The sequence below is a fragment of the Cricetulus griseus genome (assembly GCF_003668045.3).
Source record: "Cricetulus griseus strain 17A/GY chromosome 1 unlocalized genomic scaffold, alternate assembly CriGri-PICRH-1.0 chr1_0, whole genome shotgun sequence".
NCBI classification, from domain to species: domain Eukaryota; kingdom Metazoa; phylum Chordata; class Mammalia; order Rodentia; family Cricetidae; genus Cricetulus; species Cricetulus griseus.
Window position 1 is genome coordinate 225,989,383 of NW_023276806.1, and position 25,967 is coordinate 226,015,349.

General features: G+C 41.7%; 1 protein-coding gene across 9 annotated transcripts in view; it reads left to right on the forward strand.

Moving 5' to 3' along the window:
• Tpk1 (thiamin pyrophosphokinase 1) overlaps nucleotides 1-25,967 on the forward strand; it is a 336,395-nt gene that overhangs the window by 248,514 nt on the left and 61,914 nt on the right. For 7 of the 9 annotated variants that reach the window (XM_027389793.2, XM_035450436.1, XM_027389796.2 and 4 more), the window contains one exon: nucleotides 4,606-4,717. In XM_027389793.2, the coding sequence (XP_027245594.1) occupies nucleotides 4,606-4,717 (112 nt within the window). Of the gene's footprint in view, nucleotides 1-4,605; nucleotides 4,718-7,847; nucleotides 7,949-14,564; nucleotides 15,078-25,967 lie in introns of those variants that run through there. The other 2 variants (XM_027389797.2, XM_027389795.2) reach the window with 2 other exon arrangements.

The following is a 25,967-nucleotide window of genomic DNA, read 5'->3' on the forward strand; positions in this document are numbered from 1 at the left end:
CTAAAATGTTCTGGCTATAGAAATATTAAACCAAAATGTCAAAGTTATGTGGCTGTATCCCTCTCCCTCCCTCCCTTCCTCCCTCCCTCCCTCCCCACTCTGTGTGTGTGTGTGTGTGTGTGTGTGTGTGTGTGTGTGTGTGTGTGTGTGTTTGTATGTGTGTGTATTTCTAAGACATATGTTAATACTGATTCAATACAAGCCATGTAATCCAACCTGCTATTCTTATGTTTGAATTCTGTATCTATAAAGAAAAATAAAGGAGTCTCATGAGTCCTCCAGCTATGAAGTTTTGCAAATGTAAGTTATTTTGGTGGACCATTTGTTGTGTGGTTGCTTTTTATGACATGATCACTGTCATTATGAAAGTACACCAGCCCCAGGCTGTGTGCATAGAGCAACAGCCACTTCTGCTGCACACAGTGTGGGCCCTGCAGCTTCTTTTGCTGCACACAGTGTGGTCCTTCAGCTTCTTCTGGTCACACAGTGTGGATCCTTCAGCTTCTTTTTCTGCACACAGTGTGGGTCCTTTAGCTTCTTCTGGTACACACAATGTGGATCTTTCTTCTGGTGCACAATTTGAATGCTTCTGGTGCACACAGTGTGGATCCTTCTTCTGGTGCACACAGTGTGGATCCTTCAGCTTCTTATGGTGCACACAGTGTGGATCCTTTTATCTTCCTCATTGAAGTTTTTCTGCAGGCTATTTACTTCCTTGCAGTATTTGCTAATACAATTTCAAGTACCTGGACAGAGTGGCAGAAGATGACATGCTAGAGATTGACCCTGTGATTAAGCAGTGCACAGGAGGGTTCCATTCATACAAGGTCTGGTGGTTTACTTGCAGTGTATACAGCAGTTAACAAAGGGTGTGTTCTGAGCATTAATAGAAATTTAATGAATGACTGTTTTGTGATCCACCAGTCTCACCAGATCCTTGAATCTTTTATATCAACTAGAAAGGTCATTATACTCTTCTTGTGTTCCATGTTTTGTGATCTTGTCAATTCGCTATGCATTTGCATTTTGTAAGGCTCATACTAAGGTATTCTAAAACATTCTTGTGCAAATGTTGACATAGTTGCTAAAATTTAAGGATTTAGTAATATAAACTGAATTAAGTTGGTTTCATATTTGGTACTTTTAGATGACAAAATCTAGGGTGAGCTTTACTAGTTTCTTTCAATTAAGCCATCCACCCTTGCAGTAAAGAAACAATACAAAATATAATGGGAATGGTCTCTTAGATCTCAGTAGGTAACTCTCTCTCTCTCTCTCTCTCTCTCTCTCTCTCTCTCTCTCTCTCTCTCTCTCTCTGTGTGTGTGTGTGTGTGTGTGTGTGTGTGTGTGTGTGTGTGTGTGTGTGTTGCTCTAGGGTAGAATTATGATCTAGGGAAACTGATACATGATACCATTGTCCTTAGCATGATCTTGAGCACGATTTCTTGTACATATGCCATGAAACATCTTTGCTGCCTTTCACTGGATTATAGTTTCAGCCACATTAAGGTCACCACATATGTTCAAATAACCGAAACTGCAAAGGCAAACCATGATTGATTTTTGTTCCTTCTTCACTGTATAAAACTGCTTTTGACTTCAAAGAGTTATCTTAGCCGAGAACAGAGGATGGAGCAGGAACCTGAGTCGTGATTCATGGGAGTATATGGAAGTGAATGATTAGTTCATGTGCCTCTGGTCTTCAGTGATGTCATAAATCCTGCAGAGGTTCTTTAACGTCAGGCTCGATGCCTGCCTCTGTCAAACCTCATATAGACTAGCATATATTATAAACTGAGAAATCTAGGGGATGAACAAAAATTCCTTTCCCAAGTCATTCATTTTTTAGAGATGTCACATTGACAGGCCGATAGAGGATGAAAGCATAATGCTGCTCTCTTTTAGCCATAAAAGCTAAATTTGCATATTCATAAACACCAAGACCCTTCACATATGGCAAAACGCACTTTTAAAGCAAGAGACAAAATGCTAATTGATGATAGTCTAAGACCTATCTGTGACTTCTCGAGTCTCCAAACTAGTTCATTCCCCAAATGAAAATGTTAAGGTGCATTGGTTCTTAGACTAACAAGAAAGGCCGGGCATACCTCGAAAAGCCAGGCAGGAGGCATACCTCGAAAAGCCAGGCAGGAGGCCTCCCACCGTGCTGCTTAAATCAGCGATTTTACAGCAGTGCTTCTCTCCCCAGGATAATAAAGCTTAACATGTATATGTGCTGTTTCCTTTGCTTTATACATTGGAAGCTGAAGGATCTTCTCTCAGGGAGTTAATATCCACCAGTTGAAAAATTATTTTCTTCCCTTCATCATTCTTCAGGAGAGTTTTCTAGAACACTGAACATACAATGTATTTAGCTGGCTTCTACCAAACATAAAGCAATCCAAAAACAAGGAAGAACACTCATTACAAGTTAAGGGTGAATATAAACAAATTGAAATTAAGGCCCACCCATAATGTGGGGATCCCTCCTTGATAAGCCATGGGAAGCCACCCTCATTGTCAGAAATGTTAGAGGTGCAAAAGTCAGGGCCTCCATGCAGATTCCAACCCTCTCTCTTCCAGCATTCTTGAGTCCTGTATCTACTAGCTGTTGCCGTCTGATAGTGTGGCATTTCTCCCATGGGGCCCTAGAAGGGCAGCCAAAAACAGGAAACTGAGCCAGGTTCTACCTTCATGAAATGCCACAAATCACTTCCTTCTGAAGCCAAAAGAACTGATAGTTTCTGCCACCCCTTCTGCTGACAGCTGCAATTATTATAAAAGAAACATCTTCACCTCCTTTCAGGATTTGTTCAAATGTGCAGTGTGTAGTATTCAGGGGTGTCCATTTGTATTACATTCTGAATGCATATCTTTAGAGAGAATTATTTTGCTTTGGAGAATAGGAGGGAGGTGGGGGAAACAAGCGTGTGGTAAGCTAGCCAATCTCAGTCACTTTAGGGGGAAAGCTGTACAAAGCAATAAAGACATATCGTGCCTTCCGGAAAGTTAAAGGATTTTAGAGGTAAAACCAGAACCAGTTGCCATGGCAGTTGAGGTGTGACTCCTTTTCCGTTTGGGCAGCTCTGTTCGACTAGTGTAGATTTCAGACCTGGCCTCCTACTGCCCTCAGTCATGGTGAGGGGAGATTTGAAGGGTTGTTGTCAGGCATTCTGGAAACTTGCACTTTCTTACTTGTAGAGAAGATTCAGAGTAGAGGGCATTTAGCGGATTGCATACAGTCCCCAGCCCCCATGCACATACGTGTGTCGCCTGCCGTGTGCTGCTCACCGTACCTTCATGCGGCTCCTTTTTAACAAGTGTGGAACCAGGCTGGGCTCATTGTTTTCACTCAGAAGTATTTATGTAGAGACATGTCTCTGATGCTTGCATAGATGCCCATAAGTGAGCAAACTGTGTTCTTACACAACCCAGGAACTCTTGCCCAGTGGTAGCACTTACCCACAATGGGCTGAGCCCTCCCACTGAATCATTGGTCCAAAGATTCTTTCTCATCTCATCCTTCAGACTCATTTCTGCCACTCAGGCATATTATCTGCACCACAGTCAACCCATGCTTGTGTGTATGCAGTGTCTCCTGCATGATGGCTCGCCTTCTCCCTCAACAGCAGACACCCAGTTCAAAAATGTATTGTTCCTTAAAATAATTTGTTTGACCATATTTAGGCCTTCCCTGGTTGAAAGTTGAAATTCTTTTAGTAGTTTCTGTGGCTGTGATAAAAACATTAAATAAAAACATTAACCTAAACCAACTTGGGGCAGAAGGGGTTGGTTTGGCTTACAGTTTACAGGTACCATTGGGGGGAAGCTGCCAAGGCAGAGAACTGAAGGCAGGAACTGAAACACAGGCCATGGGGGCGCTGCTTACTGGCTTGCACTCCATGACTTACTCAGCTTGCTTTCTTATTTGCCCCAGGGCCACTTGGCCACTACCCACAGTGCGATGAACCCTCCACTTAATTATTAATCAAGGAAATGCCCCCCCCCAGAAACATGTTCCCAGGCCGATTGGATGGAGATAGTGCCTCGGTTGAGGTTCCCTTTTTCCAGGTGACTCGAGTTTGTCTCAAGTTGACAAAAGCTCACCAGTCCACCTATGTGTGCATTGAGAGGATCCCAATGATTGCCACAGGAGGCAGGGAACCCCTTTATAGTGCTTGTGTTGAATTTTGAATGTCAGAAACCTGACTCAGATAAGTAAAGATTCTACTTGGGAAATAATCTTGTATATGTAATTAGGCAAATGTTTGTTTTTTGAGCCTAGAACTCAGTGTCAAGAAAAGTTTCATCTTCAGCAAGTGCAATGGATAGTATCTTTAGAATTGAAAGGTGTAAGGAAAAATACTTTATATGTGTGGCTCTGGATATATCTAACCGATCTATGAACTGTAAAACTGGTAATGACAGTAAGCTGATATGGAAAAGCACTTAGGGCTCAATGTTAGTCAGTTCTTAGATCTAAAATATGTGCTGAGCTAATTTGTGGTTAGCATTGTGATGAGCCACATTAAGTGTTAGCTGGCTCCTGGCATGCTGCAGATCCTCCCTTTCTTCCCCTTCTTCATGCTCACTCTTCTCCCTCAGGGAAAGCACAGGCTCCATGTGGACACTGGAATGGAAGGCAGCTGGTGTGGTCTTATCCCTGTTGGACAGCGTTGCAGCCAGGTGACAACAACGGGCCTGAAATGGAACCTGAGTGAGTAAAACCCTTCTAGAAAGGGAGGCCTTTCTTTTTCCATTTGTGAGAGGGTGTTTGTGTGTTTTAATCAGAGATGGCTTTGAAGACATGAGCCTCTGGGTCAGCCTCCTGCTCACAGGCATCTGCGCCACGCCTAGCAGTTTTCATCCTTCATGTCTTTGATGTTCACATGAGTAACCCAAGGATGAACTACTGACAGGCTGTTTGCTGCAGCCCCTGTGCTAGCGTCAGTTCCCACCGCCACCATCTCAGTCATTTATGCTTTTCATTTCCTGTTCTGTTGTGTGGCTTGGAGCCTTAGGAGGTATACTCCTAATTTTGACTTGTTTTATGATGATGCCCTAGCATCTCTTCCCTAAGCTATATGGAACATTTGTATATCTTCTTGGAGAAAATAATATAACGTCTTTGCTCCTCTACTCGCCCAGCTGTTCCCTTTGTCCTGGAGGTGAGTCCTTCACAAGCTCTGGTTATGAGTCCTTCATCAGATATGTGGCTTACAGATGTTTTCTTAGAATCTTGCCTTGGATTTTTATTTCCTAAAACTTGACTCGCTAAATGAATTCTGATGAAGTCGGGTTTTTTTCTTTTTGTTTTATGCCTCTTGATGCCCTGCTGTGATGTCTAGAAACATCGCTTCATGTACAGGAACCATGCTTTACTTTTTAGAAGCAGGTGAAGTTCTGAACTTGCAAGTGGTTTTCATAGCCAAATCTTTGAGCTCTCACAGCTTAGCTTCTGTTATTAAATATTTAAATGTTTTCCAAAAATTACGAGCTGCCTTAATCTAGTCAAAAACTTCCTGACTTGAAGAAAAAAAAAAACAGAATGTGGAATCCGTTCATTCAATAAATGTTGATTAACCCTTCAAAAAGAAAGAAAGAAAGAAAGAAAAGAAAAACTGCCAGACGTGGAGTCACTCAGCCTTGATTAACCACAATCTATCTCAGGCTGTGTAAGAAATATGTACAACCATGTCATTCTTTTCTAACATGTTTACCTCTGAAATAGTTTGAAGATAAAAAGATTCGTTTTTAAGTCCTTCCTATAAGTCAGTGATGAAACAATTAGGAAAACTGGAACTGCTTTGAAACTCACCTAGAGACTTGTCAGTTTGAAAAGAGAGCAGGTTTCCTTCCTGCCCCTAAGTGTCTGATGGCTTTGAAGCTGTTCATCTGAAGCTGACATAAGCTCCCATTAGAAGTCTTTTGAAAACATTGCAACCTAAATCAACTATTTTAGTTCCTGTATTTCCCATTGCTTACAAGGATCTGAAGTAGGCAGCAGTAAGCTCTCTCCCAGGTCTAGTGGTATCCAGACTTTCCAGTGCTGGCACCAGGAAGGATCAAACATCAAGCCAAGAGACAGATGGCAGAGAGGTGCTGTAGCCCATCTAGTCCTGGTGGTAATGGGAATCATTGGTCCAACTGTAGTTCCCCTGAGCTCTTCAGAACACCGTTCATCCTCTGGTTCCCACAGCACCGTGTACACACCAATTCCAAAGAGCAGTATAATTCCAAAGAGAAGGGTATAATCTTTGATCTTGCCTGAATGCAATATGCCATTATTCGTTTGTTTGGTTATAGGCTTCTTTGAGTTTTGAAATAATTTTCTCTGCATCTTTATTATAATAAATGAACTGCTGGGCATGATTGAGTACATCTGTAATCCCTAGCATCTAGGCATCCTAGGAAGGATGATTGCCACTAGTTTGGGGCCAGACTGAACTAACTGACTAGTATCAGGCTAATAAGAGTTAGATTGCCTCAAAATACATTCAATACCCAGCAACTACTAAGCACATACAAAGATTCAGACTTGGAATTAACTTTCAAGAAAATTCTTGTTCTAGGGGCTTCTAACATGGGTGGTATTTAAAAGCAACAAAAGAAATATGATGGTATATGTTGTCTATAGAGAAGTGGGTTGATTTTGTTCACATATGCCCCTGTTTTACGAAGTTCCACACACTGATAGGTCACCATTGTTCTGTCACAGCTACAAAGTAGGCTCCAACTCTGAGAAGAAAGAAAGATCTACAGTTGCGTAGTCCTTAGTCCTTCTTGCATCAGCCAAGAAAAGCAGCTTCTCGGGTGGGCACATGCCACCCCACAGTCAAGTGGTTTCATGCTTTCACCTGTCCATCTAACTCACTTTAAAGGTCTGGTGCCACAGGTTTCAAAAGTAGTTTAGTAGATCTTTTACCCACCTACAAACCTACACATCACATTTTCACATTTTAAAAAGTACAAAGAATACCTATGTATCATCTTCAAGAGCTGAAACTTTCCAAGTAGCACTTTTATTGCCTAACAGCATGATATCAGTGTTCATTGAATCAAGCCTTGCACAGGAATTGCTTAGACTCTAGGCCCTAGGAGAAAAAGCCATCTCATGGATCACTGCACCTTGGCCTTCACTGCAAGCACCATGCTGCCCTGTTACCATAGTGGACTCTGTTGCAGGAGATTTGTTCACACTGACACTCTGAGACTGCCAATAAAATTAAATGTTGAATCAAAGGACAGAGTCAACATTTAGCTGACGAGGATTAACCATAGAGTTTTTGGCAGACCCAGATTAGGATAGAGAGATGCAGAAAAGAATAGGGAGAGGCATAGATTTGTGGCCTCTTTCAGTCCTGCAATCGTGGAGAGGCTGAGTCAGCTGATCATTTTTCCATTGCTCTATGGATCTATCAGGTTTTAACCCTAACAACTGACTCCTGGGTTTTATTTAATAATAGAACAATAAAAGTAATCGCTCAGGACTCTGCTCTTGAGCACACAAGTCCCCCTGTTCCAACTCCTTGAAATGCCCAAATTAAATCACTTTGAGGAGCTAGCACATGGGTGATATGTCTTTATGGCCTCTGCTGGCAAGCATGGTGGTTTTGTTTTATTGGCAGCTTCTGCTTCCGTTCTGTGCTCCTTCTACCTCATTTGCCCTTGAACTGCTCATTCATGGAATTTTGTCAATCCCTGATCATCTTTTCCCTGATATGAATCACCTTTTTAAGTGTGTGTGTGTGTGTGTGTGTGTGTGTGTGTGTGTGTGTGTGTGTGTACACGTGTGTGCACATGTGTGCACGTGCGTGCCAGAGTTTACATGCACCACCTGCATGCAGGTACCCAGGAGCCCATAGATGGCATCAGACCTCCCAGAACTGCAGTTCCAGGTGGTTATGAGCTGGATGTAGCTGTAAGCCAGTGAATCCAGGTCTTCTGCAAGAGAAGTAAGAGCGCTTAACCTCTGAGCCATCTCTACAGCCCTTTTGATCTTTTTGTTTTGTTTTGTTTTTTCTAAGTTCTTTTAGCATTTTCAAGTGTGTATATAATGAGTTTTGGTTGTTTTCACTGCCCTGTTTTCCCCTGTCTCGTCCCACTGCCTCTCCTGTGGGAAATCCTGCTCCCTCAACCCCAAGCTTCCCTCCTACTTTCTTGTCTTGGGCAATGGTGAGAAAGAGCAGGGACCGTTCATTTGGTTTTTGCATGAACATGAGTGGGGTTTGTTTACTGCAACTTACCTGTGGCTATACCACTGAAGACAAAGACAGCCTTTACTCAGCAAACACTAACTATTGTCCCTTAGTGAGGTGTAGGACCTCATGAGCCCCAGTCCTCTGCGTGATGAGATCCTTTGCAGGGAACTGAAATAAACTAAAAACAATAGGAGGTTGTTGTATTCAGAGAGGGAATCAAAGGAGCCAGGAAAGGCAGATGATGACTGGCAGAGGTCAGTAGGGACTAGTGTGACCACATGGAAGCCTTAATTGTAGCAAATGTCTACAGAAGAGCTAAATTTCAGGGATAATTTGAACTGACTTTACTTAGCTGTTGCACAAGGGAAACATCACTGGACACTGCTGGTACTCTTAAAATTCCTGTTTCAACCTTGAAGACACTGAGACTACTTTCTGAATCCTAAACGAAATCATGTCTAAAAGACCCTGTCACCCGGCAGATGCTCTGGTCCTCTGACTCTGCTGCTCATAAAGCCCTAACCGTCATTCCATGAACACTACCCCCTAAGAACACAGCACACCGACCTCTGCCTCCTGCAGCTTCCTGCTGTCCACACTCTCACTACTGTGTTTCCAATAAATGTTTCCCAAAACAACCTCAGGGTTCCCAAATCTCCTGTCTCCAAAGACAGTGGTTCTCAAACTTCCTAAAAAGAGTGTGGCTTCTGATGGGGGGCAGGGCAACTGGGAGGAAATGGAGGAAGCTAACCATAATCGTAGCACATTGTGTTTTCTATAAACAAACAAACAAATAAGTAAATATATTTTCAGTAAAAGAAGGAAGAAATAAAGAATAAGTGTTTAAGAAAAGAAAAGTGTAATGAAATTTTACATGTTAGAATGGTTGAAAGTTAGAAGATCAAATAACCGAGGAACTTCACTTACCAAACCCTGTGCGGACATACCAGTCCTTGCCATGAAGACTTTGAGAAGCTTTTGAAAGTGGACAGAAACATCCTTTATACATGAGTTTACATGTATAAATCTAATGTTCTGTGTGCGTGAGAGTGCCTTTGCGTATCTGACCGTGAGAAGATGTATGTTGACAGATATCCTTCAGTGGGTAATGAAGCCTGATCTGGACAACCTGGTTCTAGAGCAGCTTTAACCTTTAACCTGTTCTTGGTTTTGCTTGATTTGCAGCTCTGGGTACTTTTGAGTTTTAACTGCTGACCATGATACTTGGTTCCTATTCATATATGTCATGCAGCTTCTCATTCAAACAAAAAGGGGTTATTATGGCATGTAACTAGACTGGTTTCTGTCTATTAGCAGATTCATCTCATCAGCCCTGACCATGTGAGTGTCTGTTGTTGAACTCTCCTTTGGACTGGTGGTTTTATCTACTAGGTTTTCTCATTACTAACAGAAATTAAACTCCTGACATGTTTATCTTCATTTTTATTATTTTGCTCTTTAAAATTATTCAGTTGCACAACATATTACCAATACCACTTAGGATATTTAAAGTATCACAAGCTGTTATGGTATTTTGTTAAACAACAACAAAAAAAAATACTTTGTGCTGGGGCTGGAGAGATGGTTCATTCAGTAAGGTGCCACACAAGCATGATGCCAGAACCTGTGTAAAAAGCCAGGTGTAGTGGCTCCTACTTTTAATCAATGGTGTGGGGGAGGTGGGGGTGGGCAGATCCTGGAGTTTGCTGGCCAGCCTTCCTAGCTTAATTGACAAGCCAGCAAACAAGGTGAGCAGCTCCTGAAAAGCAAGACCTGAGATTGCCTTCTACCTTCCAAACACATGTGCACATACTTGCACATGCCTGTCCACCTGCACACAAACATGCTCCTGCACATCCGTAGACCTACACATACTGACACCTACACACACGTATGAGCTACACTTGTTTTGGAAAAGATTAGTTTTGCCAAACCCAATGTCATAAACATTTGCTCCTGTGTTGCTGTTTACAGGTTTTTGCTCTTAGCTTTGGGTTCTGGATGCCCACTTTGCATTAACTTTTAGATAGGATATGAGGTGATAATTCAGAGACAGTATGTTGGTTCCTATAAGGAAATTAGCTGTGATTCCCATAGGGGTTGTCTGGATTCTGTAAATCACATTGTAGAGGGCACCATCCCAACAGTGTCAAATCTTCCAGTCGGTGAACACAGGCTGCTTTTCGTTTATCCAAGCCTTGACATTTTCGTCCCTGTTTTGATGACATCACTGACTTAGTTTTTCAGTCCTTTTGCTCCACTAGTTCCCAAGTGTTGTTCTGTTTTCAGGTTCTGTTGCTGCAACAGAATTACTGTGATTGCATTTCATTCACAAGAGTATCAGATGTGCATCAGTTGACTTCGTGTTCCATAGCTCTATTAGACAGGGTTCTCTATGGTAACAGAATTTATAGAATGAATACATGAATTTATTTTAGTGGCTTACAGAAGGTCCAAGAATCCCACAGTTGTTCAGTCCATGAGGCTGGATGTCTCAGCTGGTCTTCGGTACATGCTAGAATCCTGAATAAGTAGGCTCTATGCCGGTGAAGGAATGGACTTTCTAGCAAGGGCAAGATCAAACTTCCTTCTTCCATGTCCTTTAAATAGGCTTCCAGAAGAAGGTGTGTTTTCCCTTAAAAAGATCTGGATGAAAGTTGCGGCTTCCCACCTCAAAGATCCAAAGTAGAATTGGATCTTCTCACTTCAAATGGTTTGATTCAGCAAAATCCCTCACAGATATGCCCACCATTTTAGGGTTTTAGCTATTCCAGATGTAGTCAAGTTGACAACCAAAATAGCCATCCCAATGGGATTGGTGGATTCATTAGCATTTTTTCATATGAGAATATGTCTGGAAACATGGTTTTACTTATTCTTTTGATACCTGGATGTCTCGGATGTATTTTACTTCTCATATAAAGATGGGCATCAGTAAAAATTTGAATACAACTATAAGTAGACATCTGCCTTGATCCCAGTCCTAGAAGAAAACCATCCACTTTTCCAAAGTGTTATGTGAATATTTGTTCACACCTGATGGGACACTGACAGCAGCCCAAGGAAGAAATTCTACCTAATTCTAAGTTGGTAATCCAGTAATCTTACTGGGGTTGCCTGCAGGGGATTGAGGAAGAGATGACATTTAGGAGCACAGGTGATGTCCAGGAACACAGGTGACTCGCCAGAAAGTCAGCCCCGCTGTGAATGGTGATTCACAAAAGCTGTGTCACTGGCGTTCCCTTGGCTTTCAGGAAGCTTCAGTGAGGATTCTCCTAACTCCTTTCAGCTGTGTGAGCCTCTTGAGCCTTTTGTGAGTTCCTGATCCTCATGCTTCCTGAGCTTCCTGGTCGTAGGCACGTTCTAACCCACTTCAGGAGAGAACGTTTCATTTGGAAAGAAGTAGCTACACTAACTCCACCCTTGATCCATTCCTTATGATTCATTCTGCTTCTCTTGTATGGTGTTCCCTAAGTCTTAGAAAAGATGGTATGGACATCTCGTTATGTATTTGCATTTGTGGCTGAGCATGGACCACTAAGCAACAGCCACGTATCCTCAGCATCTCGACTGATGCTGAATCTCTGCAGTAACCACTGTCCACTGTTCCCTGCAGTCCCGACACAGACAGAAGTAATAGTCTAGAGGTGCAACACGGAGTTCAGGTCACTTTTTCTCTGATGCTGACTCTTCAGTTTGATGATAGGACAGTCACCTAGATAACCAGGCTAGTATCTCCTCAGGGTTTTTGACTTCCTCACACCGGTGGTGACTCTCATCATAGAAGTAACACAGGCTCAGGGTCTAGAGATTGTAAGTGAACATTGAGAACAGGGTGTCAGTTCAACTTGCCATATTGAGCCTTAATCAATAGACATAATAGTGCTCTTCCGTGACGTATCTTGTATAGATGTATGCCACTGCATTTTCACAGTGACGCTGAAAATAGACGGGAAGATTATTCATATTCTTGAGAAAATCCATATCAGTGTTGTCATTCATTATGGCTTTTGGGCGCTAGTGGTGAAGACTGAGGATAGAAGAACAACTGGCCTGGTGGACAGGCTTCATTTGGGAAGAGCCACAACTCCCGTTCAAATGTTCAGCTAAAGGTATAGTCTAATAATGCTTGGGAAACAGGGAATCCCTTAGGCCAAAGCTGCAGCTCTACCCACAGGTGGATTTAACCATTCTCTTATCAGCCATATCTCTTGTTTGTGGTCTTTGTCAGCCTTCGAGGCTGTTTCTATGGGAGAGACCGGTGATTTCTACTCGATTTAGGCAGCAATCCGAGGTGATTCAGTGAAAAAGCACAAGACAGAAGACTTGGCTTCCCCTTGTTAATCTGACAGACAGACGTCATTGGAATCTCAGGAAATGGTATTTGCTTCGTAGAGCCTATGCACACCGTGAGCTGCTAATGCCGGCGCCAATTTATCCCTGCCACTTCCACGTGTGTGTACTTGCACCATGACACAAGTTTGGATTTTCTTAAGTATACAGATTTTGTCTGCCAGGTGCTGTAGATAAATAAAATTTTCACTCTCGACAAATTCTGAAATTGGAATTTTTAGAAGGATTATACTCATGTAAATTGACATTTTTTTGTATACCTTGTATATTGGTTTTATTTGTCAAAAATAAATAGAATTGATTTTTACAAATTCCTTAGTTATTAAACTCCAGATCATTCGGAAAGGTTTCCAAATACTATGTGTTTATAAGCAAGTTATCTTTTCAAGCTTGTAAGAGTAATGGCATGCCCAACATCACAAATAGTACTGAGTGCATACACACATGGACATGCACACACGTCTCGCCCACATGGTTCCAGTACAGTCTTTCATGTTTTAGAATTTGAACCAGACGTAAATGATTTTTTCTTCTTTGAGGCCTCACTCTTTTGTGATTCTGCTGAGAACACAAAGAACCAACAGTAATTTAGTGTATGTCATAGCCGTCCTGTTTTAGTTTGACAACATACATTTGCGGTGGTTGATTGTGGCCATTTTAATAGGAAAACAATTAGCAGGCATTTGTAGAGAATATGACAGATGGGAGTTTATGGGTATGCCAGGTTTTCATTGACCTGTGTTCAGGAACACTATTATAACTCAAGTTCACCTCCCAACTTGTCCAACTGAGTTGAGTTCCTAGTATTTATGTGGGCAGCTTGACTGATGAGTGTGACTTCAGTGGAAGCGCAGAGTCCCTTTCTATTTTCCCTCCTCCACGTTTCATTTTTGCACTGATTCAGATGTGGGCCCTGTGCACTCAGCCATCCAGTTAATATATCCAGACAAGAAAGCAATAACTTTAGTGATTACATGAATTGTAGAGAAAGAATCAAGGAGTGTTGTGAATAAACTTTTACTGTGGGAACAGCTCACTAGGTATAATTTTCTTCTGGGCTCAAATAATAACACTTTATATTCTGAATAGCTCTTTCACATATCCTGGCCTGTCCTTTCTCTAAACTCAATCATATAACTTCAGCTTCATATTAATGTGGAGGGGATATCATTATCCTCATTTTATAGGTGAAAAATTAAGACACACAATACTGAATGGATCATTCGAGTTCATATTTTCTAACTTCGTCCTTTGTGTACATGGATGAATTAATCGCTGGTCATTAGCATATGTATTTCTTTAGGTTTTGGACATTTTAAAAGAGCCTATATCAAAGTCCTTTCTCAAGATGAATTTTCCCCTAAATTGGGCAGAATCAAAGCAAAGAAGATAGACAGCAAACACTTTAGCAATTAAAATCATGTAAGCATCACCTAGAATATTCATTCCAAGAGCTGAACTACTAACACATAGGCCAGCATTCTGTGGATTGCACTCTAATTTGCATGTAACTTAACTTCACAGTGACAGCTCGTTTCAGGGATGATTATAAACTGAATGTTGTCATTTATCACACTTCTCAGGAAAATTGTAGCAAGAATTCAAGGGGAAAAAGATGCATTCAGCATTCATGAAGGGGACTAACCTGTTCAAAGAGATTTTTTTGTAGCTAGGATGGTTTGGCTGCAGGTGGCTCTCTCAGCAGGGAGCTGCTGCTGTGTTCCCTAGAGTATTTGGAGGTCAGATTGCCACAAAGCACAAGGGGGTGGGACCCGAAGACATTTGAACAACTCTAGGCTTAAATAAAATGAAGTGAAGCTCAAAGTAGGGAGTGCTAGTCCTGCAAGCTTGAAAGAAAGCAGAGAGAGAAAGAGAGAGAGAGAGAGAGAGAGAGAGAATGAATGAATGAGCATTTGCACCTGTATATATGCATGCATGCATGCAACCAAAGTTTATTGTGAAGTAAATATTTTTATAATCACAAAATGTATTTTGCTGTATTTCAAACAGTAATCAAGCTAAAGAGCAGATGAATTACACACAGAGCAGATGAATCCCTGAGCCAATGGAATACAACAAAGAACTGCACAGAACTGTCTTCCTTCTCCAGACAAGAAAAGTCTAATTAAACCCAACTGAAGAAAGCAACGACCTCTGACTTTGAGATGATAAAGCAGGCAAAATGACAGTTTTTCAATGCTTCAAACCTGCTGACAAAATACATATCTAGAGGTCATTGTTTAAAATAACTGTTATATCTACCTTGAGTTTTCCTCAAAATGTAATAGAAGAAAAAGGAATTAGATAGCTGTTTACTTCAGTTACTGGTATGAAGAAAAAGATGGCAACAGGGCTCAAGTTCTGGCACCAGCACCAATGACTTGGACAGTACCAGAACATCATATGGGTTCTTACTGAAGGGACCAGCTCCCCATTTCAGCATAACAGCCCAACACGTGCTTGTCTGACCGTGTCTTAGTCACTAGGAAGTCAGATGCCTGCCTCGTGGCAAGGAAGCAATCAGAAGTTAGCTGGTGGTGCTATGCTTTACGGCTCTGGGTATGCTTTACAGACAAGCACAGAGCATAGCAACCACCCTGGGAGGGCCTATGGCCCATAACAACCAGTTGACCAATCAACACAGGGCAAGCCCTCCAAGCCTAGAGGCACGCCAATCCTGAGCCTGAGCGTACCCCTAGACACTCCCCTTATGCTGCCTTATAAGATCTCTATGCAGACGCTTCGAGCTGTCTTTCTAGCCATCCGCCATGGTTGATGGATAAAAGGCCCGAGCTAACATGGGGTTAGCTCATTAAACAACTATAATAAAGCCTCGGGCAGTTTGCATCAAGTTTTCAAATCTGCCTGGTGATTGGGGTGACTGCTGTCCTGGGCTGAAATTCTGGAGGCCTGAGCTTCCGGGGGTCTTACATTACCACACAGAGAGCTACTAAGTGACTACTAAGGCTTCCTTCATTTTGAGAATTGGTAAGCCCATGGAGAGGGATGCATTCAGATATTAAAAGCCAGGAGCTTGGTCTTCTAAGGAAGCATCCCTCTCCCTGACGTGCTGTGTGGTAGCAGTGAGAAATTCCAGAGAAGCTGAGGCACGATGAGAATTGGGGACGTCTATGTGAGAGCTGCTGGGGCTCACACTTGTGGAGCCTGCGCCACAAACAAGCCTAATGTATCGGCCAAAAGCCTGGAGATTTAAATAAAAGACAAAACGTTCAGTCGTTTGTGCTAAGAGCATGTGTGTGCGTGTGTACTGCAGGAAGAGAGAGCAGCATTATATACCGACTTACAGCACAGTGGGAAAACACTGGGTGTAATTGTGTTTTCCCAGGTGTGGTTGATGCCAGTAGGGCCAGGCCTGGGCTGTAAGCCAGGACTAGAGAACAGGATGCACCTGTGGTTATTGGCTGATAAGAGACCCATGGGGGCTGGGGCCCAACACACACTGTGTCCTGTGTGATTCTTTCTGTGGAAGTTGTTTGTGATTTAGTTCACTGCATGATGATGGGTTTGAACACTGTAGACCACGATGCCCTAATTATCCTTGCCATCTGCTGTTTCATCTTGAAATAACAACTCTGAGCCATCTCCACTGTGCTTGTTTTTCCTGTATGTATGTGTCTTAAGGAATATACTCATAAAAAAAAAATCAAAGCAAGAAAGCTTTCTGATATTTTATCTACATTTTTGTTTATTTACCTTGTGTGTAAGAATGGCCATGGCATAAATGTGAAAGACCAAGGACAACGTTGTGGAATCTTCCTGGCCCTCCACTCTGGATTCTAGGAAGGGAACTAAGATCCAACAGGCACCATTAGCCAATAAGCCATCTCACTGGCTTTCTGGTTGTTGCTTTTGTTTGTTTGTTTGTTTGTTTGTTTTTGGGAATGGGTGGGGGGTTTGTTTGTTCTTATTTTTTGAGATGGGTTTTTCTGTGTAGCTTCGGAGCCTGTCCTGGCACTCGCTCTTGTAGACCAGACTGGTCTCCAACTCACAGAGATCTGACTGCCTCTGCCTCCAGAGTGCTGGAATTAAAGGTGTGGTTGTTGCTTTTTTACCAGATAAAATTGATAAGCAATTTTACTGGCCTGTTTAGGAAATTAATAACTTAGATTGGAGATGGTGATGCAAGCCTTTAATCCCAGCACTCAGGAGGCAGGGGCAGGTGGATCTCTGAGTTCAAGGTCAGCCTCATCTACAGAGGGAGTTCCAGGACAGGCTACAAAGAGAAAGCCTGTCTCAAAAGAAAAAAAAAAAGGAAAAGGAAGAGAGGAAGGAAGGAGGCAAGGAGGGAAGGAAGGAAAGAAGGAAGAAGGAATGAGTTGTGGCTAATTATAATTTGGCATACAATTAAGAAAAGTAAAAAAAAAAAAAAAAGAGAGAGACCTGTGTTGGCTCTGCTAACTTGTATCTTACCAAAAGCAAGTTCTCTATGAGGACAAAGGTAGTTTAGTTTGTACTGCATCACATTGTAAATGCTCATTACAATGGGAACTAAATACATAAAACTCAACTCTATGGGTAGAACCAGTACAAAACTTGTGTATGGTGGGAGATCTGGCATTTTGCTTGTAGGTCGAAGAGAATAAAGACTGAGATGGCCCTAGTAGCCTTCTCCTCCTTATTTGATGCTCCTGTTAGCATAATGTGACTATAAATAGCCATCACCATTTTCACCATCCACTACTATGTGAAATGAGTAAGTGAGCTATTTCAAAATCTTTTTCATCTCTTGCATTATTCTTTGTATTTTGCCTTAATTGGTATAAATGGACTTCGTGTTCTGTCCTCCCAGGAGCCTGTTTAAAGCATTTGATATTCCGAGCTGTATGTCACCTCCCCCCTTACGGCAGAACTCCATCCCTGGTATTGCTAGAATAGGTTTTCCCTTTAACAGCCCCACTAGTTTCAAGAGGCATTGAAAATTAAACCATTTACAAATGATGGTGTTCCTTATCAAGTGAAATGTTTCCTTTCTTTTGAATTCTTAGCCCATGCCACTTCTCAGAATCTATGACAGTTAGTGTCATCCTCCATACACTCTTCCTGTTCCTTTACTAGGATGTACTCTCCTTCAATCAGATGCCTGTACTGGTCTCCTCCTGGTTATCTGCATTGATGCCATGCCTAACTCGGGTAATTAACAACATTTTTATATGAGCAAGTGCATTTTCCCTACATGAAATCTATAATGAGACAGATTCAGTGGCACTATGGCAAAAAGTAATGAAGCAGGAGTTCATTACCAAAAACCACAAAAGCAATTTGGATAATGAGGGATGGGTTGAATTCTATGTGTGGAAATTCTTGCATCCCCTGCCAGGAGTTGATACGGTTTAAAGTGATGTGACTAGAATGTGAGATGCATGTGTACATGTGAGTGTGTACATGTGTGTTTGCATGTGTTTGTGTGCATTGTCTGTGAGCACGCATTACTAGTCATGAGTCAATATCTGAAATGTTTCATTAAATTCTGCTTTCAGATGTTGAAAATACCAAATACACATGCATTTGAGGGCAACTATCATATAAATCAAGGATAATGAAATCAATTTTCTCATTAGTAAACCTCTAATATTTGAAACCTCTAATATTTGCCTAGTAAAGACAGAAAACAGAAACCCTCAGCGTAGTCTTTTCCTATGGGGCATTAATGATGAGGAAGTATTGGGGGTCGTTGGAGTAAAGAAGCCTTTCTCAGCTCTTGATGAGCTTGGCTCACGGGACTGTCGTCCTAAAAAACTCAGCCACCATAACTGCCCTGAGCCAGTGGCTTTTGGGTTATTGTCTCCTGATTTTTCAGGAGGAAATTTATAGAACACAATGGGTGGGTTTTAGAGAGACATTTACTATAGAGCTGTAAGTAGGCACCTAGGAAGGAAAGAGCAGGGAAAAATCAGTCCAGTGCAGGTTGGGGCTTGTCCTAAGGAAAATGGGAACTATAGAGCTGCTAGACCAGGGGCTTTTACAGCACTTAGAACCTAGGTGAGGCACGCTAAGGTCTGAGCTGGTCAGCTGATTACACCTTCCAGGAGGTGTCCAGCTGCCTACTTCAGTTCCAGTCAGGTCCTCACATACAGCCTCTAGGCAGAGGTGCTTGTTTGGAATAAGAGGTAACTGGAACAGGAACCAGAGCTCAGCACTGCTGGTTGGAGTCCCTGCCCTTGCTGGCCTGTTTTTATTTCCTGTTCTCATTAACTGCATTGTGTCAGAGTAAACACTGGTTTACATTTGTTGCCATCCTTCTGTTTACTTTGTCCACTTGACAAAGCTGTATCTTTTTTACAGATCTTTTGGTTTTACATCCCATCCTACTTAAGGAAATCTTAGTACTGATGCCTAGCTGACACTGATTGACAATGGAGCTGCTTATCAAAGTTGCACTTGCTTTCCATATTTAGACCTTACTCATTTCATCAGCACAATCAATGAGAGGAAATAACTAATAATATGGTATTTAGCCTTGGGAAACTGTCAGGTTGACAGGTGAGTAAGAAAGAGTGGAGATGGTGTAAAAGGAAAGAAACAGAACGTGAAATGAGGCAGGAAGAGGGAAAGCTCATCCAGGTTTGCTAGGAGGAAGCCATCACTGGAAGAGGGGACTCATGATTTGGATGAGATGCAAAAGAGACTCGAGTAACTGGTTTTTTACTGAAGAGATATTTAGGTTACTCTTGATAACACAGAGAAGTAGCAGCATTTTAAGAACAGAGGGTAGTGCACACATAAGATCAACCCATTCAGAGTCCCAGCCATGATGGCAGTTGATAATGGATAGGAGAGAGTGTGTCTTTTGTTTTCTTTAGGGATTCAGCCACTATTAGGGTGCATGTCCCAGTGGCTGGCACTGCACTTATGTACACAGGGACATCAGTAAGTGGATTCAGTGGTTAGTTTTTCTTAAAAAAAAAAAAAGTTGGGAGGGGAGCATTTGATTAGAGTTGGGAGAAGAAATTGGCAAGTAGATATTTTCAAAATCCATGACATGCAAGCATGATATTCTCAAAGAAGAAATTAAAAAAAATTAAAAAGAACAAATCTGACTTCTATCACGTAGAGGTTTGGGGATGTCTCACATAGACTAAAAGTGCAATGGCAGTATATAATTAAGCCCTTATTTAATTTACAATTTTAAAGGCATAAAAGATGATACTATAAATGGCATGCATATTTATCAGTAATATAAATATCATAAGTCATTATTCTCTAACAAACTGAAAACAAATTTGTCACCCAGAAATCAATAAATATATTTTTCCCACACTATTCTCAACAAAAAGATGTCCATGTTTCCTTGGCCTTATCTGAGCCTGTTTGTTGGGGTGGGGGAGTTGTTGTTTTTTGTTTGTTCGTTTGTTTTCTTCTGTGTTGTTGATGAGCATATTTTTATTAAAGGAATTGTGTACAAAATATGTCTAATGTGACAAGAGAACCAGACAAACACAACAGGCTATTGTCCTATCTGGTTTATCCCCTCACTCCCATCAGTAAACAATAATCTAAATCATTGCTAAGATTGAAAGACTGATAGCTGGGAAACTAGCATAGGACTGTTCCAGACCCCCTGAGGGAGGAGGTCAGTTTGGAGGTCTGATTAATCTGTGGGGCCTCTGGTAGTGGATCAGTATTTACCCCTAGTACAAGAATGAACTTTGGGAGCCCGCTCCATAGAGGGATACTCTCTCAACCTGGACACATGGGGAAGGGCCTAGGCCCTGCCACAAATAATATGACAGACTTTGAAGATCCCACATGGAAGGTCTCACCCTCCCTGGGGAGCAGAAAGGGGATGGGATGGGGTCCAGTGGGAGGAGGGGAGGGAGAGGGAACTGGGATTGACATGAAAAAGAAGCTTGTTTCAAATTTAAAAATAAATAAATATAAGGGAAACATAAAAAAGGGAAACATAAAAAACATAAAAAAAATTGCAAGCCTCAAATTAATTCTCCCTTACCCCCCATCTCCTCTTTCATTACCTCAGCCTGCTCTGAGTCCAGGTGTCTTCTCCTTGAATACTTTTGGATCACTTGTTTAAGCAGGACAAAGATTTCTGAGCCTGAAATAATGGCATGCCACTCCCAATTTGAACCCTCCAATACATTTCCCTCATACTTAGAATAATAGGGACACTCTTGCCTGTGTCTCACCCAATCCCCATCAACTTCTGAACTCCAGTCTTGCTTTTAGTCCCTGCCTCAGGCCTTTAGACTCTGTCTAGGATCCTGTTCCTGGGGTCTTCTGATAGACCTTCCACACTGTTCTATTTGATGTTGCTTCCACTGCTTTGAGGAGCCTTTCTAACTTGGCAAGGAGCCCTCCCCGGCAGAGCACTCTCCATCCCCCCTCCTGATTTGTTTTCATTGTTGAAATCACTACTCTTTGAAAGTATTGTATGAAATGGTAGAGTGCCTTGTCTTCTCCTAACCAAAAGGTAAATTTGATGAGCTCAGCACCATTTGGTTCTCTGCTGTATTGGGGGATGTTGGTGTCATTCTGAATGAATAAGCACTGAGAAAATGTTTTCTGAATAGTGAAGGAATTTCCCACAAAGATTCCTCATCAGAGAAAAATACAAGCTCATGAACCGAAGAGATAACAGATTGAAGGGGTGGGATCAGATGGCTAAAACTGTTCCTAATTCTTAGATTATCAGGAAGGGGGAGCTCAAAGTGTGGCCTTGTGAATGCCTTGTTAGCAATGCTCAAGGAAAATGGAAAGCGAAACCACTTTATTCTATCCAGAAACAGGGTTAATGGGCCCTCTGCTTCATGGGAGTTGGGGTGGAAATGGTACCAAGGCCTCACTGGGGGACTTAGACCAAACCCAGACAAGTTGCAGACAGGGAGTTCCTGGGATAGAACTGGTATCTCAAGTGAATCTGAAAAGATACCCTTCCTGTGAGGTAATGTGACTAGCTATGATATTCCTCAGGGAGCTGGCACAGCCAGTGTCTGGAAAGGAACTCTGTTCACCAAGGTAGCAATTCTATATATCCAAAAATGTCTTCCCTTAAATCCATGACTTTCACATACCTACACAATCTATTATCAGGAAATAGGGGCAGCACTTCAATCCAAAACAGTCATACCCTTCATGTGCTTAGATTCATTTTCTTCCAGGTCATGCATAGTTCATGGCCAGTATCTTGGAATGGGCAGTCTATCTCATGCCCTAAAGTCCACAAACTAAGTTTTCTGAATCCTACCTTTTCTTTCTTTCTTTCTTTGGCTTTTTGAATCTTAAAGTTTTCCCTCATCCCTCCAACCAGATATAAACTTCAATTTCTGTGAATTTTCAAGAATATCTTAAATCTCTTTAAAGGCCATGTGTCTTTAAATTGTACTATTCTGTCTAGTTGCTTTTAATCCCCTTTCTCTAACTATGTGCCCAGTTTTAAAGGGAGAATGAGGTGTTTTAAATGTTATTAACTGGTGGCATTGATTCACTTCCCTTTTCCTGAAATTCTCACATCTCTGAAACTGAAATGATAGGGAAGTTCATATCACAGGACACTGCAAAGGTCTCAGCGATACGGTGTCTATACTATGCAAGGTGCAGAGAGTGGAGTACCTGTTGTTATGGTGATGACTGCTACGGTTTCTCAAAATGTCATTCTGCACCTAATCTAAATGACTATCTAATATTCTAATGTTCATGACATTCTTAAGTGTTGACTGTCAGGAGCCAATGAATGGTGTAGTACCAAGAAATCTGCAGTGAATTCAGTCCTATATCCTTAATTAAGAAAAGTTAACAGTGGAAAATAACTTCTGAGTCTTATACAAAGGAAATTGGATTTCCTGATGGGTAATTTAAAATACTTTGGAAGCATAAATACACCTGAAGCACTCGAGCTGTAAGTTGGTGACTCAGAGAACAACCCTGAAATAAGCAACAGCAAATGGCCACTTAAGCTCTTAAGAGCAAATTGTAGAAAATAAATTAATTCTCTTAAATATGCATGAAGCTTCTGAGTGGGGAAGGTGCTGAAAAGGGGCCGAGTGGTTTCTTTTGTTATGTGTGTTCAGAAGTATTAATAATACCCCTGTTAGTGCAGCATACCTTTGAGTAGAACAAATCCCAGAATCCTTTGGCTTTTTAAATTGTTTCTCAGGTAACTTACATTATAACCTGGGAAATTCTACTGAAAGAACATATTGCCCTCATTGATTTGGAAATGTAGAGAGTCAGCTTATCATAGTTAGGATCCCAGGGGGACTGGAAAGTGGTTCTGATTACATTGTTAGATGAGAGCTTTGCAAAGGCTGACATAACTTTGGAGAAACTTCTTCCAAGTTAGAAACTTACCAACGATTTTCCCTAAAATATGATTTAGCCAAGTTCTCTCATGCAGTGCTGAACAGCAGTTTAAGATCTAAGATTCCATGTGCTCAGCATAGACTACTGGGTGTATTTAGAATATTTATCAGAATTATTACTCAATTATTTCTAGCCTTCATCAAATCTTTTCATTTTCGTTATGGGAACCACAGACACTAAAATCTTGGTGTTTTATGCCTTTGCATACTTAAAAGCAAATTTTATGGCTATATAATTGAATAAATAAAGGGAAAGGAGCCAAGGGGAGGAGGCAGAGATGCCAGACACAGAAGCAGATTATCAACAAAAGACCGATATGACTCAAGCGGTGTTCTGTTCACATGCTTGGAGGAGAGCAATTCCAGGGAATGGCCACTACGCTACACACTGATTCTTGGGGTCACTTTCCTTCATGGCATCATTTCATTTTGGTGCCAAGGCAGTGAAAGGGAGCTTGGCAGTAGAGCAAGGACTGGAATTATGGAGACCCACACTGTAGGCAGATGAGGCTTAGGACAGAAATTGGCAACCTTGCCTGAGGACAAAAATAGCCAAAACAATTGCCAAGAGCCATCAAATGAGGAGAGCAAGGATATAAACTTGATTTTTTTTTTTTTTTTGGAAATGGAAAGATATTAAATCTATTTTTTATCTGTTGTGATGTCGTTGTCTCTGGTAGTTTGAATGTAATTGCCTCCCCCTCCCCCCCATAATCTCATAGGGAATGACACTTCAGGAGATAGGCTCTGTTGGAATGGGTGTGCCCGTGGAGAGTGTGTCACTGAGGGGAGGGGCTTTGAGGTTTCCTGTGCTTCAGTATAATAACCAGCGTCTCCGTTGACTTCCTGTTGCCTTCTGACGTAGCCTCCACACTCCCATGCCCCCGGCCACCATGCTCCCCACCATGATGATAATGGACTGAACCTCTGAAACTGTAAGCAAGTGACCACCAATTAAATGGTTTTCTTTTTAAGAGTTGTGGTCATAGTAACTCTTCACAGCAATACAAACCCTAAGACACTCTACGTTTCTATTATTGCAATGATACCTGTTTTGCTTTGATGCTGTGAAGAGGATCAGTTGGGAAAATTTTCCTGTTGTATTTCAGAGCATAGCTACTCACATGAATACCCCCGTGATGTTTAAATAGTGCATAACCTGTGTGTGTGTGTGTGTGTGTGAGAGAGAGAGAGAGAGAGAGAGAGAGAGAGAGAGAGAGAGGGAGGGAGAGGGAGAATGTGTGTGTGTGTCTAATGAGTCTTTTTCTATACTATCAGCCAGTTCCCAAATAATGACATAGAGACTTATTACTAATTATTAAAGCTTAGCTTTCAGCTTAGGCTTGTTTTCAACTTGCTCTTATGAACTCATTTAAGTTAACCCATATTTTTATTAATCTACGTTCTGCCACATGACTTTTACCTCTCTTCCATTCTGTGTGTCCAACTTGTTCCAAGTCTCCATGGCATCTCTGCACCACAACTCATCTCCTAATTTCTCTCTCTGCCTATACCTCCTGCCTAACTATTGGCTATTCAGCTCTTCATTAAATCAATCGTGTCAACATATCTTCACACAGTGTACAAATATCCCACAGCATGTGTGTAGGTGTGTGGCTATAGTTGAATATTTCCTTTAATGCGAAGTCATTTAAAAAAGCTTTATAACTTTTTCTTTAGAGGGATTGATGATATTTCCTGGACACAGCCTACAGAGATGATGCATTTTGAGCAGCTGTAAAAAGAAACACAAGCCCATTCCTAGAGCCAGGGGCACCATTTAACATAGTCTCTAGTATGTGTGTGGCTGACTCATGCAATAGAGGAGGTGTTAAAGGGCAATGATACGAGAATTATAGGTGGGATGTACTCGTATAGGAATTTGTGTGTGTGTGTGTGTGTGTGTGTGTGTGTGTGTGTGTGTGTGTGTGTGCGTGCGCGCGCGCGTGATAGAAGTCAGGCTTGACTCTATAGGCAATGCAAGGAATTTTTAAGCTGAAGGGACAGATGATCATGTTTGTGCCTTAACAAATGTGACTCTGGAATGATGGTAAGTGCCAGATTAGAGAAAGACTTCATAGATTTTGATTGGGCTATCTCAGTTCTGCATTTCTCTGAGACAATACTCATTTTTCAGTGCTGTCCATTGTCTGAATAATGTCTCAGAGGAAGCGATTCTCACTATATAAAAAAGGAATGATATATTTGGAACATATTGTAGAAGATTGTACTGGCCGGTTTTGTGTGTCAACTTTACACAAGCCAGAGGCATCAGAGGAAAGCGCCTCAGCTAAGGAAATGCCTCCATGAGATCCAGCTGTAAGGCATTTTCTTATTTAGTGATCTAAGGAGGAGGACCCAGCCTGTGGTAGGTGGGGCCATCCCTGAGCTGATGGTCTTGGATTCTGTAATAAGGTGGGCTGAGTGAGTCATGGGATGCAAGACAGCAAGCAACTTCGCTCCATGGCCTCTGCATCAGCTTCTTCCTCCCGGATGCTGCTCTGTTCTGACTTCCTGCCATGATGAACAGCAATGCTGAAATACAAGCCAAGTACATCCTTTCTTCTCCAACTTGCTTTTTCATGGTGTTTCATCACAATAGAGACCCTAACTAAGATAATGATCATAGCTCAATTAATTACTCTTTTTTTTTTTGATCTTTTGAGACAGGGTTTCTCTGTGAAACAGTCCTAGCTGCCCTAGAACTCACTCTGTAGACCACAGGCTGTCATCAAATACAGAGAGATCCACCTGCCTCTGCCTCCCAAGTGCTGGGATTAAAGATGTGCACCACCACTGCCACTCAGCAATTAATTACTCATTTTTTTTAAAAAAAAATCATTCTTTTTACTGTGTGCTTCGTTTTTTAGCATCTACCTTCCTCCTCAATGTCTATGTTTATATGTATAGCATTTTTCCATCTTTAGTTATTATTTATGACATTGTTTGGTCCAATCCTCCACTGCCAACACAGCATGAAAAGTATCTCCATTCCTTCCTGACCATTTAGTCCAGGCTGTCATTAGACTTCCAGAGATCCTCCCAACTCAGCCTCCAGAGTCCCAGGATTGTAGGCATA